An 18,152-nucleotide genomic window follows, 5' to 3' on the forward strand; every position below is an offset into this window, starting at 1 on the left:
GAGTGTTCCTCCGTCCTTGCTCTTCCGCCCTTCTTCCCCAACCCCCATTCCTCCAGACTCCTTGCAGCTGCCTCAGCTCGTAGTGACTTCGGGCATCACGTCTGCCACACAGATCTACTGTATTTACATGTTTGTGGTGGTTGAGTGTGTGTGTGTATGTTTATGTAAAGCAGGCATCCTTAAGGCGATAATGACCAGTGGTCTTAATTTTCCGAGCAGGTGGGGAGGGTAGCTGGTGCTCACTTGGTCCGTCAGTTGGCAGAGAAATTAATGATTTAAGTGGAGCTGCAACGAGTAATCGATAAGTTGCTCAAGAGAAAAATATAATTGATTACCTGCTACCACCAGCTTCTCACGTGTGAATCTGATGCTTTTCTTCATCATATACGAAAGTTAATTGTTTTTGTTTTATTAAATTTGGACTGCTAAACAACACAGATGATCTGAATAAAGGCTGCAGGATATGCCAAACAAATCATAATGCTATTATTTTGACAGATATTATGACATGAATCAGGATTTAAGTGGGGAAAAAAAATCGAAAAAATGATGATGATGTGATTTTAAAGCATGTTGCCCTACATCTGGACTATGATTTTTAGGCTGGAGCATCTCCATAGCACCACTATACTTTAATTATAATGGTATTTGTGACACATTTACCTTCATCAAAAACGTGCAGCTCCTGCGATTTTGATAATGCACTTGGTCACATTGCAATTTCGACAATAGATTAAACGATTAATCAAGTAAGTCTGCAGATTATGAAAATAACAGTTAGTTGCAGCTTCACATTTAAGTTTCTCAGAAAGCAAAAATGCCAAACATTCTCGTTTCAGCTTCTAAAATATGAGGAGTTGTGGCTTTTCTCTTTTTTTGTATTATTGTAAATTAAATCACTTTGGTTTTTGGACAGTTGGTCAGACAAAACAGTGACCTGACGACCTCACCTTGTGCACAGAAATGGCTGGGCCCCTGAAAAGGTCCAGTGAACAGGGCCTCCCCAAACCTGCTTTACTTTGCTTATATTAAAGGTGAACATGATTATCGCTGGCCCCTCCTGGCAGCTGGGCCCCTGAAAGCTTTCCCCCTTTTTCCCCCTTTATGGGCGGCCCTGCTGGGAAATAGTACCAGACATTTGTCACACTTTATCTTGGCATTTTACAGACTGAATAAGTAATTGATAAATCACAATTATTGACAGATTAATTGATTATGAAAACAATCGTTATTCGCAGCCCTCTGCCTGTGGGGTGTCTATACATTCAGGAAGTGACAGGTGAAACTACAATCAGCTCTCTGCGGAAACTCGCTGCTGCATTAAGTATTACGTGTGATCCGAGCTAGCCTAATCCTGTCTGCTGTTTTTCACTGCTGGTTAGGGCACACTGGGAGACACAGACAGACATAAACCTGCACAAACACGTGTGGCATACAGACACATGGGGAAACACATTCTCGCAGTGCTTCAGCACCACCATTAGTCACATCACCACCTAACAGCAGTGTAGCTCTACAGGCTAAATGGGAGGTGCAGACATTTTACATAAAGGCTCTCACTAGATACAATACCTGCTTTGGACCGGCACTTTGTCGCTCAACAAGAGGCTACTTAAACCTTTTAAGGGGCTGTTTTATATTCCTAGAGATGGACTCACATTTCAGTTGTGAGTGATGCCAAGTGTTGCTGTGTGGAACGAGCGCTAAAATCCCTTTTCTCTTGGCAGTAGTGGCCGGTGTTAGTAATAGTAGTCTCATAAGATGGTTCCAGTTAGGAGGTCTGCTGGAGCAGTACTGGGTTTGGTTGTAGTTATTCGCTATTATGTGAAATCATGTAGCATTTCCAGAATACATCCTGCTTTAATTCTGCATTGGTGCCTCAGATTCACATTTCAGACTTAAGGTAGAAATCGCTGCAGGGTTTATGATGGTTAGATGATGGTGGAAATTGAGAGCAGCTTAATGGCTGGTTATAAAGGGTTACTTTTATGTCTTTTCTTCAGTTACTCACTGGTGGTGATATTACGATAATTCATGGACATTAGCTCGGGAAAGTGATTCAAGCTATTCCGGTGAACCGGCAGCTTTTCAGACAGAAATAAACAGCAGCAAATGGGGCCAGTTAACAAAAACATAAACCACGGACAACAGAGAGCAACAACATCTTAGGAGTATTTTCCGATGCCTGGTTCTTATCTCAGACCTCTCTGAATCGCGGAGCTCACTCTCTGGAAATAGTTCAGAGATACAGAGAGGTCTGAGAGGGGAATTGAGCAGATGATGTATTCTTTGTGGATGTTTTTTTTAAATCTGGCCCCATGTACTGCTGTTCATTTCTGTCCGACAATATGCCGGCACAGTGACCACAGGATCTGCAGAATGAGCTAATATCCATGCATCAATATCACTACCAGTGAGTAACTCATACCAGCTTATAGTATGTCAAAAGAAATCTCAGTTCAGGTGCCCTCTGGAGAAGAGAATTCAAAGGTTGTGTCTGAGAGAAATTAAGTGGATGGCAAAGGGAGCAGGGAATAAAAGCTCAGGTCGAAATCCCTCCTTGAATGAAGAAAAAAATATTATGTTAACAGCATCTCAGGTTTTGTAAAATGTTGATCGTATACAGTGGAAGCATGGCTGTCTCTTTGGAAATGGGGATCATCTATCCATGAGTCCAGGCTGTGTAGTTGTTTCGCAAGAGTCAGGCAGAGTCGGTGTAAAGCTTTATCTCTTATATACGGTACCTTGAAATTATTGTGCTATTTTGAACCCAGCGACCTCACCGAGGCTGCACAATAAAGCTTTGAGATGAAATTATAACCTTCCGAAAATTAGGGAGAAAAAAGAGTCTGTTATGAATCTTTAATTCAGAATGAGTATGCTCTGCTAGAGGAAAAAAAAGGATCCTTAGGACCGTGTTTGAAGCCAGAAATAAGTAATTTGAATGTGGCACTGCTGGTTTCCGTACACGTTCACAATTACACAAAATCTTCAAGGCTCTTTAATGATCCACTTTTATTCACACGCATATTTTTGCAGATTTGTGACCAGCTTAGAAACATTTGCAATATAGTAATATAGTATTATTATATACTGTGAGCATTTTTTTACATCTTCCATAGCAGTGAGAGGAAAGGGTTTTGTTCCAAAGCACAACAATGTGTCAGGTCTGGAGAAAATAAATAAGCATTTGAGATATCGTGAGGAGAGTTTGAGCAGGGCCATGCATAAATGTAATTACTGTCGAAGCCATTCTGCCCTCCAGTGAAGGCAGAGTGAACCTGGCTTGTTAGGCCTGGCCTGGCTTGCATTGTCCTTGAGGGCAAATTGCTGTTAGCATGCTAATGGCTCCACCTGTTTCTGCCATGCTACTAGCACAAGGGCAGAGGAAACACTCAGATGAGCACACATCTCACAACACACACACACACACAAAACACACACAAACACACACACACTCTGTCCCAGTATTGAACCATGCATGCCCCTCGTCTTCCTGCACTGCTAATCCACCCCTACATATTTTATATTCTCCTGCTATTTCACGTCATTATTACCGCCACATTCAATGTTAGCGTGTCTGTATGTATGGAAAGACAGAGAGTGAGGGAGAGGTTGCGAGAGTGTGTGTGTGTGTGTGTGTGTGTGTTGCATGCTATCTGTCGGGGGGCTCTGGGGAGAGGAAGCGGCTGCAAGGTAAGTTCTGGGGTAAACGGCTCTTGAATCCAAATCATACAGGTAGGAAAGTATATGTTCGCCCACACCCTCCCCCCCCACCCTCCACCCTCTGTATCTACAAGTGTGGGTGGGTATGTGTGTGTGCCCTTATGTAAGTGTATTTGTACACATGTGGAGTCATACAGAGAGATTGTGCTTTTTTTCCCTTGTTTAATTTATTTAAATGCGGCTGTGAGCGTATATTTATATATGTAGACAAACCTCAGTCTTGGCTACCAGTGCAGCATGGTATCTATTGTGACGTTTGCGTGGACTTTGCATGTGTGTTACCACGGTAACCCTGGACGGGTGTGCATGTACAGTAAGTAGCCATGGTAACCCAAGGGCTTAGCATGCATGTTAATGAATGTCTGTCTCTCTCTTTCCTCGCCCGGCCGCGACACCTTTCCAGAGCACAGCTACACCCCAGGTAGGTCGCACTTCTATCTATCTATCTATCAGTCTATCCCTCAGTTCCCTCTATGTCTGTCTGTATTTAAGTTTACCTTCCTGCTCTTTACTCAAACATCTTCTCTATCTGATTCCCTCTTTTCCATGATCTTAAATTTACTCTTAAACCCACTCTGTCTTCTTATGTTTGCCATTCTCCGCCACTCTCTCCCAGTTATATATATATTACGTTAGCTGTGTCGTTCACATTTTTCTTTTTGGGTCATCTTCTATTGTGGAAATACAGTTCGAGGTAGCCAGCGTTAATGTGTGTTGGTCTGTGTGGGTATGTAGGGGTTGGTTGCTGACATCTGGTAAGTTCCACATCCCATGTGCAATCATCTGAAGTGGCTCTTGCCTCAAGGTTACAGAGACATACCATAGGCACACACAAGTACTGCACTGTATACGACCCAGCTCATGGCGGGTGTGCAGACGTCTGTGTTGCGCACCTGTTTGTGCGTAGGATCGCAGCCTAGGATGAGTAAGTGTCTTCAAAGCGAGTTTTTCTTTTAGACATTTTGAATAATTTAGAGGACTCGTACACACACACACTTTTACACAGGGAACGCTAGCCTTCAGCAGCATGTCATTGACAAACTCCTGTATCACAAAGACACATATATGCACACACACACTTCACGCCCCATGATCCTTTGCTGTGCTGACTGTGCTCTTGTCTTCCTTTAAGGTCTGGCACACCTGATGATTGGCGACCAAGGTATGGCCTCCTCTTTCCTCACTTCCTGTTGTCCTCTGCTATACCATCACCCCCCCTACCTCCTCACCCCCACACTCACAACTCCCTGTATCCCTCCCTCACTTCACCGCCACGTGGCGCGGGAGGAAGTTGTCTCTCTAGGCACTGAACTAAGGTCAGTTTTTTTTTTTATTTTATCTCCCCTGTAATTGAGATTTCTACATTTTAAAACGGTCCCATTTGGTCTCATCAAGAATTTCACTTTTAATTTAAACTGAAATGGGCATTTGCAGTGGAGCAATTACGTAATAATAAATGAAATATGGCCGTAAAGATAATTTTTTGGGTTTGATTCTCGAAAGATGAGCCTGAGAGCAACTTCTGCTGGGATATAAAGTATAATCATGGCTGCTGATGTGGGAGTGGGTAATGGGAGGGTTAAGACGGCTGCGGCTTGACGGCGCTTGGCTGGGTTAGACTTGGCAGGGCTCCAGGTCACGGAAATGGAGCCGACTGACCGACTGCCTCCGTGGATGGTTTGAATTGGTCTTTACTCTTCCACCTCATTTCATTTTCTCTCATCTGTGTGTAAGAGTGTGATTGAGAGGGGATGGGAGCGTCGAGTGAGTGCGCGTGCATGATCTATACATATGTATGCATGCGTGCTTTTACATCACGGTTTGCATCGACTACTGTGGCAGTTTTCACAGGAACACTCCACATTTATCCATGGCTTTTTTATCCGCTTCTAGCATGTCCCGCTCTGCCGTCACTGCTCCTCACATGGGCTGCTGCTCATACGTCGGCGAGCACATGTGATTCTGAACAGATGTTCGAGTTTATCAAAGCAATGCTGTTACCTTAACCCCCCCCCCCGAGTTGTCCAGTGTTTTTGATCAAAGCCCCCAAAACAAGTGCCACTGTTCTGCCTTTTGAAACTCACTCACAATCTCACCACCTCTCTCTTCTTGCCCTCTTTCTCCTTTTATTTTTTCCTCTTTGTTTCTGCCCTCTCTCTCACTGTTTGGGACACCACCCTCTGTGAATTTAGGAAAACTCAGAGGTACCCCCCCGTCCCCCTGATTATTTTTATGTGTTTGGCTAATGGGCTGGTGGTTTTGGAGTTGAATGTATTGACAGGCTCTTGTATGTATGGTAACGTACTGTAGACCTTTAGAGCCATCCGACTTCAAGTTCTCATTTTGCCATTAAATTGGAATGTTTCATTTTTGGTCAGGTAAGCTGTTTGATGCATGTGTGTGCGAGCGTGCTCCTAAAAGGCGTGCGTGCATGCGTGCGAATGAATCGGAGCTCCGGCCTACGGTGCCTTTTGAGAAATCTGAAGGTAGGTGCTGCTGGATCGGCCGGCTCTGCATGACGCTGATGAATACACTGATTGACCCACATAAAGACAGGCCTAACCGTGACGCTGATCCGCGTCTATTGTGCTCTTTGATTGGATGAGAGAGGACATGATGGCGGCTGTCTCCCATTGTGACGGGGCCGCCGTGTATTCGGTGCTATTTAATGAAATGTTCATCCAAGCTGGCGGATAGAAATATCTTGAATAGAGCACAAATGATGTCTTCAACCATCTATCACAGCGAGACATCTCTATTCTAACACATATATTTCTATCTGAGCGTTTCTGCTATGTTTTGATTGCTCCTAGCGCCGGAGTTTCTGCCTTAAAATGTCTGGCATGAATCATCCAGGTGGCAGTGAAAATTTAATTGCTTCATCTGGCTTATGCTCAGCATTTTAAATCACCTACTTAAGGACTGACTTGTATTAACATATGTTTCCAGCATTATTACACAATGTATTCAGTGTATTTGTGTATAGTGGATGCCCTCACTAGTACGGATGTTTGGATTGTGATCGGCTGAATGTGGAACTGTAGCTGATTCTTTTATTTCTTAAAAAACCTTTGAAGTCTCTTTCAGAAACTGTACACATGAAAAAGGTGTGTGTGTGTGTGTGTGTGTGTGTGTGTGTGTGTGTGTGTGTGTGTGTGTGTGTTTTTGCTCTGCATACTGAGGAGTAAAGGCTGTCAAATGGTGCAGACGAAGCCTAGCTTAGGTTAGCTCAGCGTAAAGAGGCTTTTTGAGGAGCCCGCAAAGCTGAAATGAGTTTCTTTGAGGGGGCGGATTGGGTGCGGGGAAGGGGGGGGGGGGGTGCCTTAGAAAGATATATAGCATGTGTGTCTGCTTGTGTGTGTGCGTGCCGGAGAAATGGAGAAAAAGCGACTGTGCCTATGAGAGAGGAGCTAAAGGAATGAATGATAGAGGGAGAAGAGAGGGAAAGAGGAAGCGAGGGAGAGATAAAGTGAGTCGTCTTCTCTCCTGTGATGAAGAGCAACTGCCTGTATCTGCAAAGGGACAGCGGTGCTCCTGTCTGCCCTCCCAGCCCAGTCATTCTGCAAAGGGACATCAGCCCTGATGGGGAGCCCTGGACCTTTCCCCTCCTCCATAAAACACAGCTATCATTCTCCCTGGAAACGATACCCACAGATCACTAATCACTTTGAGTGGGTGAAAATGCACGAATTGTGGAGGGAAGAAAGAAAAGAGGGAGCCAAATTGGATTTTCATAAGTATCGAGCAGCCAAAGGAAGAGGGGGAAATGGATTTTTTTTTCTTTTTTTGAAAAGTATTGAGTAGCAATAATCTGGATGGAAAATGTGCTTAAAGCCAAGTAGCAGATTTTGCCCTTTCTCTTCTCTCTGTCTGGCCAAGAATAGACCGTGAAGGGTCCTGGGTGAATGAGTGATCGTAGGTTCTGAATAGGATTGAGGAGTGGCTCTTGGACGTAATTGGCAGCGAAGCTCATTTATGATATTTATTTATTTTCAGCCTTGAAGCAGGTTATGCACTTAATGATGGTTTGTCCAAGTGTTCTCGATATCCATCCAGCAATCTGTGCATGGCGTAGACAAGTGGTCGGCCTCGCTTGGAGTGACCTTTACACGCGCGCTTACGTGAACGGACGGACAAACAGACGCACATACTCACACACAGTAACCTTTAGAGAGTGCCCGCTGAGTAGGTGAGTGAGTGTGTGTTCAGTGTAAATATGCATGAGTAAGGCTGCCTGCACATATTCTTCACGGTCAGTGGATGAAGGCAGGACAGAGAGCGAGGTGTGTGTGTGTGTGTGTGTGTGTGTGTGTGTGTGTGTGTGTGTGTGTGTGTGCATGTGCGTCCGTATGTTTGTGTGTGCGCATGTCTTGTGTGAGTGCATGAGTGCGTGTTCAGGGGAGGTGGATTGTGAGTCATCACTTGTGACTCATAAAGCGTCGGCAATCAAAGCAGCTCATTTTAACACATTGTCTTATGGCAAAAACACACAGATGGACGCACACTCCCCTACACAAACACACACATGTTCTGTGTCACACTCTTTGCGTTTCTCTCTTTAAATCGCTCCCTTTTGTTTTTTGTCCCCTCCACCTCGCTCTCGTTTTTCTCCCGGATATACACATGTGCCTGCTTTTCTCACAAAAGCACACACGCATGCACGCACGCAGAGGACGGGCTCCGTGCTGACTCCACCATATGTGGGGTTGGGAGTGGTAGCAGACGCCAAGACAAGAGGAACCAGTCAGTACCAGCAAAGTACAGCATGTCTCCTACCTCTTACTCATCATCATCTAACGGTCCTAATAATAAATCACACAAGGACTGATTATGCTTTAATAAAATACAGGGAAAGGAACTGAAATGAAAGACAGATTATTGTTATTTGAAAAAAAATATTAATTTTTATTAATTATATTAATATTTATTATAATATAATATCTCACCTTCTCTCTCTCTGATAAAATTTTTTAGATAGTACATTTTAAATATTTTAAACTAGGTGATCATTTAAAAATGAACAAAATAAATACATGATAAATTATTTGAGTTACTACTATTAAAGGGTGACACTGCTATTTTTCAACCTGAACTCCATTTTCCCTTTTGTGTGTGTGTCTAAGTGACTTATGGGAACAGCAATCCTTTAAACTGGTTCAGAAGTGAAAGAGACGCTGCAGCCATCAGAAGTGAAACATGCGACAATGTAATCAGTAGGGGCAATTGAGCACCGTCAATTTACATCCACTGTAAGTGCTAATTTTGCCACTGACAGGCTCAGATTGTTATTATAAGTGTCTGACAACATTATGGAAAGGATCCCCACAGAGATAGACCTCTTTGTTAAAGAGCAAGATCGTTTATGTTTCACCAGAAACAGAAATTGCAATCGTCACTCCCACCAGACTCCTTTTATATAAACAGTAATGTTATCATCGTAAAGTACACTTCATTTAAAGTCGACAGAAAGAAAATAAAACACACAATACTGTTTTGGTTCTTCTCTGCATTGTTTCAACAATTACCAGCTCTGATTTGGTCAAAATAAACCCTTAATTCACCCAGTTAGATGTGAAAATATGCTGGCTCTATACATGCTTAAATTACTGTTTATTTAAATGACACAAAAAACATATTAGAAAATACTTTAGTTATGCTTTGAACAAAAATGCCAAACACTCTCTAATTCCATCCTCTCAAATGTGAGGATTTCCTGCTTTTTTATTTCATATGATTCAGGGCTGTGGTTAATGTTTATTTCCACTGTCAGTTTATCTGCTAATTATTTATTAAATGTCAAAAGAAATGGTGAAAATGCCTGTTATAACTTCCCACAGCCCAATTTGATGTCTTCAAATGTCTTGTTTGTGCAACCACCAGTCAAAAACACCAAAATATTCCATTTGCAATCCATTTTATTTGACAAAGAAAAGCATCAAAACCCTCATGTTTGAGAAATGGAAAACAGCAAGTGGCTTTTTTAATGACTAAAATGGCTGCACAGTAAACAAAATAGCTGCTGATTTATGTTCTGTCTACTGATTAAATGATTCAAAGACTAATCGTGTTAGTTAGTTGTAAATAACATATATTTTTAAGGTGTAGTTCTCAGCCCATTTAAAGTCCTATAGATAAACTAAGGGTATAGGAACTCTCACTTAAAATGTATCATGGTTCTTTCTTGTGACATCTGTTTAGCTGTTACTTCAGTTTCACATTTTTAGGGCTGTTTTAGGAGGTTGCTCTGCTATTGACATGAATAGAGCCTGCTTGTGGTGGGTATTTTTCACCATATTTGACATTTTATAGACTAAACAGTTAATCAGTTAATTGAAAAAATATTCATCAACAGTAGAGATAATCATTACTTGTAGCCCCAGAAGACAGCAATGAAGAGAGTTACCTTGTGTTTGTACCTGTAGGTATGGTGAATCAACTGTCTGTGTGCACAGCATTATGACATAATTTAGTTTGATTTATTCAATGGGATCTTTCAGGTGTATTGCAGAAATGTTACCCCAAATAGTTAGCTTGCATTTGCCAAATTTCTGCACCTGCTTGTCAAATCTGCAAAATCATCTAAGCCTTGAAGTAAACACTATTAAACCCTTCCTTTAAAAAAACAAATTAGTTGTGTATGCAGGTTTTTTAACCACAGGAAAACATGTCAAAAATAGGCAACAGTCCAGAGTCGTGTACACGCTTTTACAGTCGATGATTTTTGTTAGTTTTTTTTCTGCTATGTCATGTTTGACATCATGGGTGAGCCAAAAACAGGTTAGCAAACAGTAGAAAGCAGCAGGAAGGCCAGTGAAAACATTACCATGGTTGCGTCTTTTTTATATCTGTCACTTATTTAGTCTCTCAACTTGGTGCTGACTAAATTCTGAATGATATTCGAAAGCTGCTAAGACGGAGACGGATGATATTCTGTGGAAAAGGGGCTAAAATTAGCTCCATCACTCCAATCGGAGCTGAAGCCAATAAATACTCGTGACTACTGCAGAGTCATTCGTCCCTGGAGTGAATGCCGATTGTAACGTTTCACATTAAATTCAAAAGCCGAATGTTGGTGGGTGTTAGTGGGGCTTTTTCTTCGTATACTGTATATTTGTCAATTGAGCATATTTGCTACTGTAGTTGTAATGCTTACATAATTTAGCAAGACGGGCAAGTGAACAGCACTCAGCTCGAGGTGAGAGAGAGCCGTTTGGTGTTAAGAGGCAAGTGTCTGGTGATTGGCTGCCTGCCCGACTGACTGGCATGAATTTGGCTCCTGATGGCCACATCTTGAGTTGCAAATAAAAAGAAAAACTGTTAAAAGTTAAGTTGTGCCCCCTCTGGCCATCAGCAGTGATAAAGCAATTGCAACAAAGTTCTTGCTGCAAAATACACATTTTTTCTAGATATACCCTTTCCACTAATGGGACTAATTCTGCCTCTACTCTCTGCTACTAACAACCATTACAGTTCTGTACTACAACACTCATTAATGCTTAACACCCATGCAGCTCTTGTAATGAAAGTCACAGCACCACATACAGAGCTCTACCCCCACATTATGAGGAAGATGCACAGTTACAGAATTCACCATGGGAAATGTGAAGCAATCCCACTAGTAAATGTATACATTTACTGGTAATTGTATGCAATTACCATCCTGTTAGCAAGCACACATTAACATATTCGCACATCCACCGCGACGCTAATAGGAAACACACAAAGCCGATGCACCCTGTAATCGCCTAAAAATAAAGACATCAAACGGACTCCCCATTTACAGAGGATGAAGGGAAAAGATAGAGCGGAGGCTGGCTGTGAGTGTGTAAGGGAGGGCGGGAGGAGGGGTGGGCAGGAGAGGGTGAAGGAGTGTAGAAAAGTGATGGTGAGGAAAGATAGGAGCGCATTCAGAAAGTGGGAAAAGAGAGGTGGAAAGAGAAGGTCGGAGACGCAGAGGGAGACAGGAAGGGAGATAAGACTGCAGCGTTTCTCAGCAGGGGCGCTGCATCTCTCCTTGGGCTCCCAACTTGACACAGTCTCGCGTCAGCCAGGATGGTATTCATCAGTGATGCAGATACACACACACACACACTCCCTTTTTTTTTTAGAGAGAAACAGAAAGAAACAGGCAAGTCGGTGCTCCAATTGTCTCCTACCTGTTCTAGCAATTTCCATTGTGTCTGCGTGGGAGCTGAGGGTAGTGGCCCAATTGGCGATTCACTCCAGTACCCCATCTGGCATTTGAAGTTCATTTCTTTGCTGTTTGCCAAAACAAGAACAAACACATGAACAAGCCCACACACACACACTTGCACTCGCAGGCGTCGCACACACACACACACACACACACACACACAAACACTCATTTATTTGTGGCGCTTTTCTGTGACAACTGAAATAGCCACAGTATTCATTAAAAAGCCATTACATTACCTTTATGAAAAGAGGTCTTTATGCACTTGTTATGTGTTAACAACCTGCTGTAAGGGGTTTCATAAGGTGTGTTAGTGTAACTGTGTGGTACGTGTGTGGATCTACATGCATGCAAATCACAACGTCTGTGTGGGTATATTTAACTGCCTGTATGCACAATTTTGCAGATTTATTCCTACTGTGTGTGTTTTTCAGCGCTCTGTTGCCTTCTCTGTGCATATGTGCCATGATGTATGCGCTAGTGTGCACACCCGTGTGTGTGTGTGTATGTGTGTGTGTGTGTGTGTGTGTGTGTGTGTGTGTGTGTGTGTGTCTACCACGAAACATGAAACTGACTCTGATCTTATCCAGCTTAAGACAAATACACTGTTCTGCCTGCAGACATTGTCATGGAAACAAGCCGGTTTCCCTGGGTACCAGAGAGAAGGCCAAATTCAAGCTACAGACAGAGAGAGGGAGATGAGCACAGATAAAAGAGACAAAAAGGGACAAGACATAAAAGATTGAACATAATGGCAGGAAGTGTGCTGTTCATTGTCTTTCCGTAAAATGAAATTCAAAGGGATTACCACTAAAATATATTATTAAGTTGTTATCTATTTGTGTCTCAGTAAAATTCACTCGGAAATTCACCATTGTCTGCTCAAAAACTATTTTAATATACATTACTATTTATCAAGTAAAGATGCTCCTCTTGACTGTTTTTTTATCACTGTGAACTGAAGAGATTTGGGTTTTGATGACATCACATTGAGCTCTTGGAAAATGTGACGCCTATTTTCCAATATTTAATATTGCTTTATAGATTAAACGATTTTTTCAAAAGGGCTGCAACTAATGATTCTTTTCAGTACTGATTAATGTGGTAAAATACCCTAAAACTTCAATTAAATGCCCAGTCCCTTTACTACCTCAGTGTGGCTACACATTTTGACAAATAAAGGCCTGTCTCAATTAGACTCCTGGTTTGGTTGCCAGGCAGTTGATTTTTTCTAGGGAGTTCTTCAGATGTGTAAAGGCGGTTTGTTGGCTACCTTAAATTATATGTCCATTCCTTGATTACCCTGTAAATCCAAATTTATGCTGTACCCTATGCTGTAGCTTGACGTGCACCTCCCCAGAAATGTAACTACACGTCGCAGTGACGCAGACCTCCTGTCTATTTCTGTAAGCTGAAACCATTTCCCTCAGTGGAAACAAAGCTTTTATTTACTTTAATTTCACAGATAAGAAACAATAAATTGTGAAGACAATAAAGCCTCCACCAAAATAGCATTTTAAGTCTTGTGTGTGATTTATCCTGGCTTCATATGAGCAGAGGAAATCTTCACTCCTTGCTAGGCTAATTTATACAATGTAAAATGCCATAGGCTTGTGCTAATAGCGTTAGCATGTTATATTTGTTTGGAAAACGTGTTTAGTATAAGACAGTTGTTTTGTCAGTGAACCTTGTGAGTTGTAATGGAGCCAAACTTTGTAATGATACCTTTGTTAAATGTTGCTGTTGTCCCTGGTTTCATATGAGAAGAGGAAAAGTTCGCTAGCTGCTAGGCTAATTTATACAATGTAAAATGCCATAGACTTGTGCTAAAAACATTAGCATGTTGTATTTGTGGGGAAAATGTGTCCAGTGTTTGTCTGTGAATGCTGTGAGTTATAGTGAAGCTGATTTGTGTACTTGTGTTTGAAATTGTCTCTATTAAGCCGTGTTTAATGTGTGTTTAATGTGTGTTTTGAATCAACTAAACTTGACAGCACTTCATAGAAACCCCGCTGCCGACTAGTGTTTTGGAGGTGTAACTGCAGAGTGACACAGACACACCACCAAGTATAAATGCTGACAACGTGCATAGGCTATGGCATAGGGTCTGTCGCACAAATATAAATCCTGCTTAAGGAAATTATATTTCTTTAGTCTTTAAAGGTCTCAGATCAAAAAAATCAAAAGGGTTTTTCATAAAACTTAATCCAAATTATGAGTATTGTTTTAACAGGACTAAGTAGTGCCTGCATGTCGGAGCTAGATCAAATGAATGATTAATAATTATATATACTCTAAAGCCTAACTTTTAAACAAGTTATATTCATACTTGTTTAAATAAATAATTTGACTGTATTGTCCGATCTTTGCTGAGCAACAGTTTTGTGTGAAAGGATTAAAAGGCCTCCCAAATATAAGCCTGTTGATTTCAATGATTTAAGCAAATAATAGCCTGGGCTATTAATTTAAGGTTTGATTTAAGCTGCAACAATTAATCAATCGATTATTAACACAGAATGATCTATCTTGACAATCTATTAACTGTTTGTCATTTTTTAAGTAGAAATGCCCCAAAATTTGATGATCCCAACTTCTTAATTGTTTAAATTGTACAGTAAGTTGCATATCTTTTGGGTTTGGACTATTTGTGAGCCAAAGAAGACATTTGGTGACGTCACCTTGGGCTTTGAGAAACTGTCGTGTGCCTTTGACACTGTCAACTGTTTTTTTAGACTAAACATTTAATCAATTACCCAAGACAAAAATCTACAGATGACAGGGGAACGCCTCCTAAATTAAGAGTTCCGATATGTTGTTTCCATGGCCTAGGAAAGTTCAATCAATATTTGTGAACATGAGCTACTCTCTCTCTCTAAGCCAGAAACCAGAGAACTAAGTCTCCAACTTGTGATGTCATGGAGTATAAAGTCTGGAGCTGCTCTATAGACGATGAATGGGAGCCTGATTTTGTGGACCCACAGTTTCTTTGTTTCCGCTTTTTTCTTTAACCCAAGTGAACTTTATTCTATTGTATTGTTGTCAGTTCTTAAAACAGTAATTGTACCCATATACTCTGAACACTCCCCTGGGTGCTGTAAGTGTCATCTGTAACATCTTTACCTATTCGTTGTCTATGGAGCAGCTTCAGACTTTACACCTTGTGACATCACAATTAGTGCTCTAGCTTTTGGATTTGGGAGCAAGAGTTGTTTGTGTTTACTAATATATGTGGACTGGAATCTTTACTAGGTTATAAAAATAATTACCAAAGCTGTGTTGTTAGCCAACTTGTGCCCAAAGACTATACTTAGTAGGATGAGGAAAAATGCAGCACTTGTTCTGCTTGATGGACACACTTTGGACAGGTATCTAACACATTAAGTATCATGTGAAAATCACACCTTGATCAATAGTTAAACTCAGGATTTTGAGAAATTTGGAAAAACACTAGATTTGTGTGTATTAAAGATATACTATGCAGGATTGTCAGTTACTGTTTGTGAACACCGTTGCCAGTGACAGTGAAAGCCAACCCCAGATTCACTCTCATTTGGTGTTTCGCCTCGCTATATTGTATTTTTGCATAGCTTTGTCTCTTGGATGCCTGCTGCTTACGTTCTGGCAGCTCATCGCTACCTTTTTCTTAAGTCCCAATCTCGCCTGAGCACCGTAAAGGTACATACCCAAAAACATCCCGAACACAGAAAATTAGAAGACAATAGAGAATACAGGTATCGCAGAAAAATACACTGCCACCATGATTTGTGGACTCCTGTTTTGAACCCTAAAGTTCTGCATTTCAGTCGTCGCCATCTTGGTTTTCTGAAGCCAGAAGTGACCATATTTAGACAAGAGGGTGGAGCTGTGGAAGAACGAGGGGTGGATCCGAGTCATTAGTCCTTTTTATACAGAGTTTGTGCTATAGGCTCCCTAAGAAGTCTCGTCTTTATGTCGCCTTTGCATTTTTACACAGACATCAACGGCAGCATCATGCCATGCCAGTGTGTCATCTTAGACAGCATGCTGGCAACGTGGAAGCAAAAGAGGCATGACAAGCGTAAGCTGTAACACAACAGTGTCCACCTGTAGTGTCACACATAATATATGCCTCAGCATTTCTCTATGAATGGTAACAACAGCGTAACGTAGCAATAACAGTAATTTCCCATTGCTGTTACATGGCGGCTGATCTGGTCCTCTGCTTGGAGGGTAAGCAGCCCCAGTTTGTGGACTCTTTCAGTTGCCATTCTTCTTTGAGTTAGCAGCTAACTGCTAACAGCTACTTTTTAAACCTTGGGTTACACATACATAACACGGTGTTAAACTGTCACACCGGTGCCACCCATTGTCCCTGTGTTAATACCTCCGAAGGTGACTTAAAGGCGAGGCAACTCTGTCCGCCCATTCTGCGATTGTACCTTTTATACAGAAAGGTGAGGCACTGTAAAAAAGGCTATAGACTGTACCAACGTCTCACAGACAGCCTCTCACTGAAGCAGACCTGCCCTTAAATACCTTTAAAACCTTAACCCCGTACAGTCGTCACGAAACTGTTTTTTGTACCAGGCTGTAAACATGTTGATTTCTACTGTTAAGTAGGGCATTTCAACACGGGGTGTCATTTAAGGTTGACTCGCTTCTGGAGCCGGCCTCAAGTGGCCATTCAAGGAACTGCAGTTTTCTGCTCTTCCATGTTGGCTTCATTTTGAGCAACCGATCCTGTTAGTTTTAAGCTGGTGTTTTAAGCCAAAGCATGATGTTTTCCTAATCACAACCAAGTGGTTTTTGTGCCTACACATCACCACTCCTTCAGCAACCAACAGTGTTGTTAAGAAATGTTAATTATAACTGCTACAAAAATAATTTACAAATGTGATCGCTCAATACAGTTTTTGGCACTTAAAAGCTGGCTTTGTTTTGCAGCCCCAGAGGTTTTCACTCTATCACCACTCACTTCTAGTGGGTCTCAAGTGATGACTGAGGGGGAATACTTTTGTATTAGTCTATATATTGTTTTGGTTTTTTTTAGAAAAAAATCTGTGTGGTGTATCTTTAAATGTACACGAGTTTTTTTTTGTTTTTTTTTTTTTACATATGTGTTTGAATATCAAATACACGACTGTGCTTCTTGTAGTTTCTGAAATACAGCCATTTTTTTGTCATGCCACATTTAGTCTTTTGGAACATGACTACTGTATTCTCCTGAAATATAATGGAATATCTTCGAAAAACATTTGTCTCATGTGCCCAGACGCTAAACATATCATGATAACTCACTTTTCAGGCAAACAATCTGACCGATTTTGAAAATTTCCTCAGACTTGTGCAAGGCAAGCCCTGCAAACACTTCCACCGAAGGAAATTTCAGTTGCGAGCATGAATGGGACTGTATATCTCACGTTGGAAATGAATGCTTTCAATTTAACAACAGCAACAACAAAACAAGGAATAAGAGCTCAACGTCGCAGACAGCCAATCTGTCACTTGTGTCCTGACAGTAATATCCTCCTCTACAGTATTGCTCCCTTGGCTGTGATGTGATAGCCCAATCGCTTTCAAAGCCAGATGCTGTATATCACTGAATAGAGATGGAAGCGGCAGTCGTAGCCTTTAGTGAACTTGGCTTATATGGATTTTCACACTTTAACTTAATATAGAGACTATGCATATGTTAGCATACATCTGCATATATTTCCTACAGTGGTCATCTATCTGTATACTGTATGAGTGCATAGTTAATCCACCTGTCTGTTATTAAGGAGGGATGCCTTCATGCAGGATGTTTGAGTTTATGCTGTGTGTGTGTGTGTGTGTGTGTGTGTGTGTGTGTGTGTGTGTGTGTGTGTGTGTGTGTGTGTGCATTTGTGTGTGTGGACAGTCTGAGAGGAGCTGATAGCAGAACTGCATGGTGGGCTAAAAACGAGGTGCAGGGGAATTGCAGTGTGCTATCTCCAGAATGACAGGGCTGCCATGATTGAGGCTTGCTACACTAGGATTTAGATACACCAGCATTTTTCTCTCTTTCGTTCTCTCTAGCCATCCATCCCTCGCTCCCTGCCACTCCCTTTCCTTGTCTCTCTTTCTACCCCTCTACCTCTTTCTCTTCCATTTTGTGTTACCCATCTCAATGAGTCTCTCCATCTCCCCCCTTCTTTTTTTATTCCTTCGTCTTTCAACCCCCCCATGCATCTTTCCCATTTTCTCTACCCTGCATCTTTTCCACCCTGCTCCC

The 18,152-nt window shown here is 41.7% G+C and overlaps 1 protein-coding gene across 15 annotated transcripts in view; it reads left to right on the plus strand.

The window, feature by feature from the left end:
• The window catches only part of nrxn1a (neurexin 1a), an 81,582-nt gene that overhangs the window by 4,381 nt on the left and 59,049 nt on the right, over positions 1-18,152 (plus strand). For 8 of the 15 annotated variants that reach the window (XM_049564007.1, XM_049564001.1, XM_049564003.1 and 5 more), the window contains exons 3-4: positions 4,130-4,147; positions 4,859-4,888. The exons of 4 other annotated variants lie outside the window; for them this stretch is intronic. In XM_049564007.1, the coding sequence (XP_049419964.1) occupies positions 4,130-4,147; positions 4,859-4,888 (48 nt within the window). The remainder of the gene's footprint in view (positions 1-4,129; positions 4,148-4,858; positions 4,889-18,152) is intronic. 3 more of the 15 variants (XM_049563996.1, XM_049564005.1, XM_049563999.1) reach the window with 1 other exon arrangement.

This window comes from Epinephelus fuscoguttatus, linkage group LG20, assembly GCF_011397635.1.
Source record: "Epinephelus fuscoguttatus linkage group LG20, E.fuscoguttatus.final_Chr_v1".
Taxonomy (NCBI): Eukaryota; Metazoa; Chordata; class Actinopteri; order Perciformes; family Serranidae; genus Epinephelus; species Epinephelus fuscoguttatus.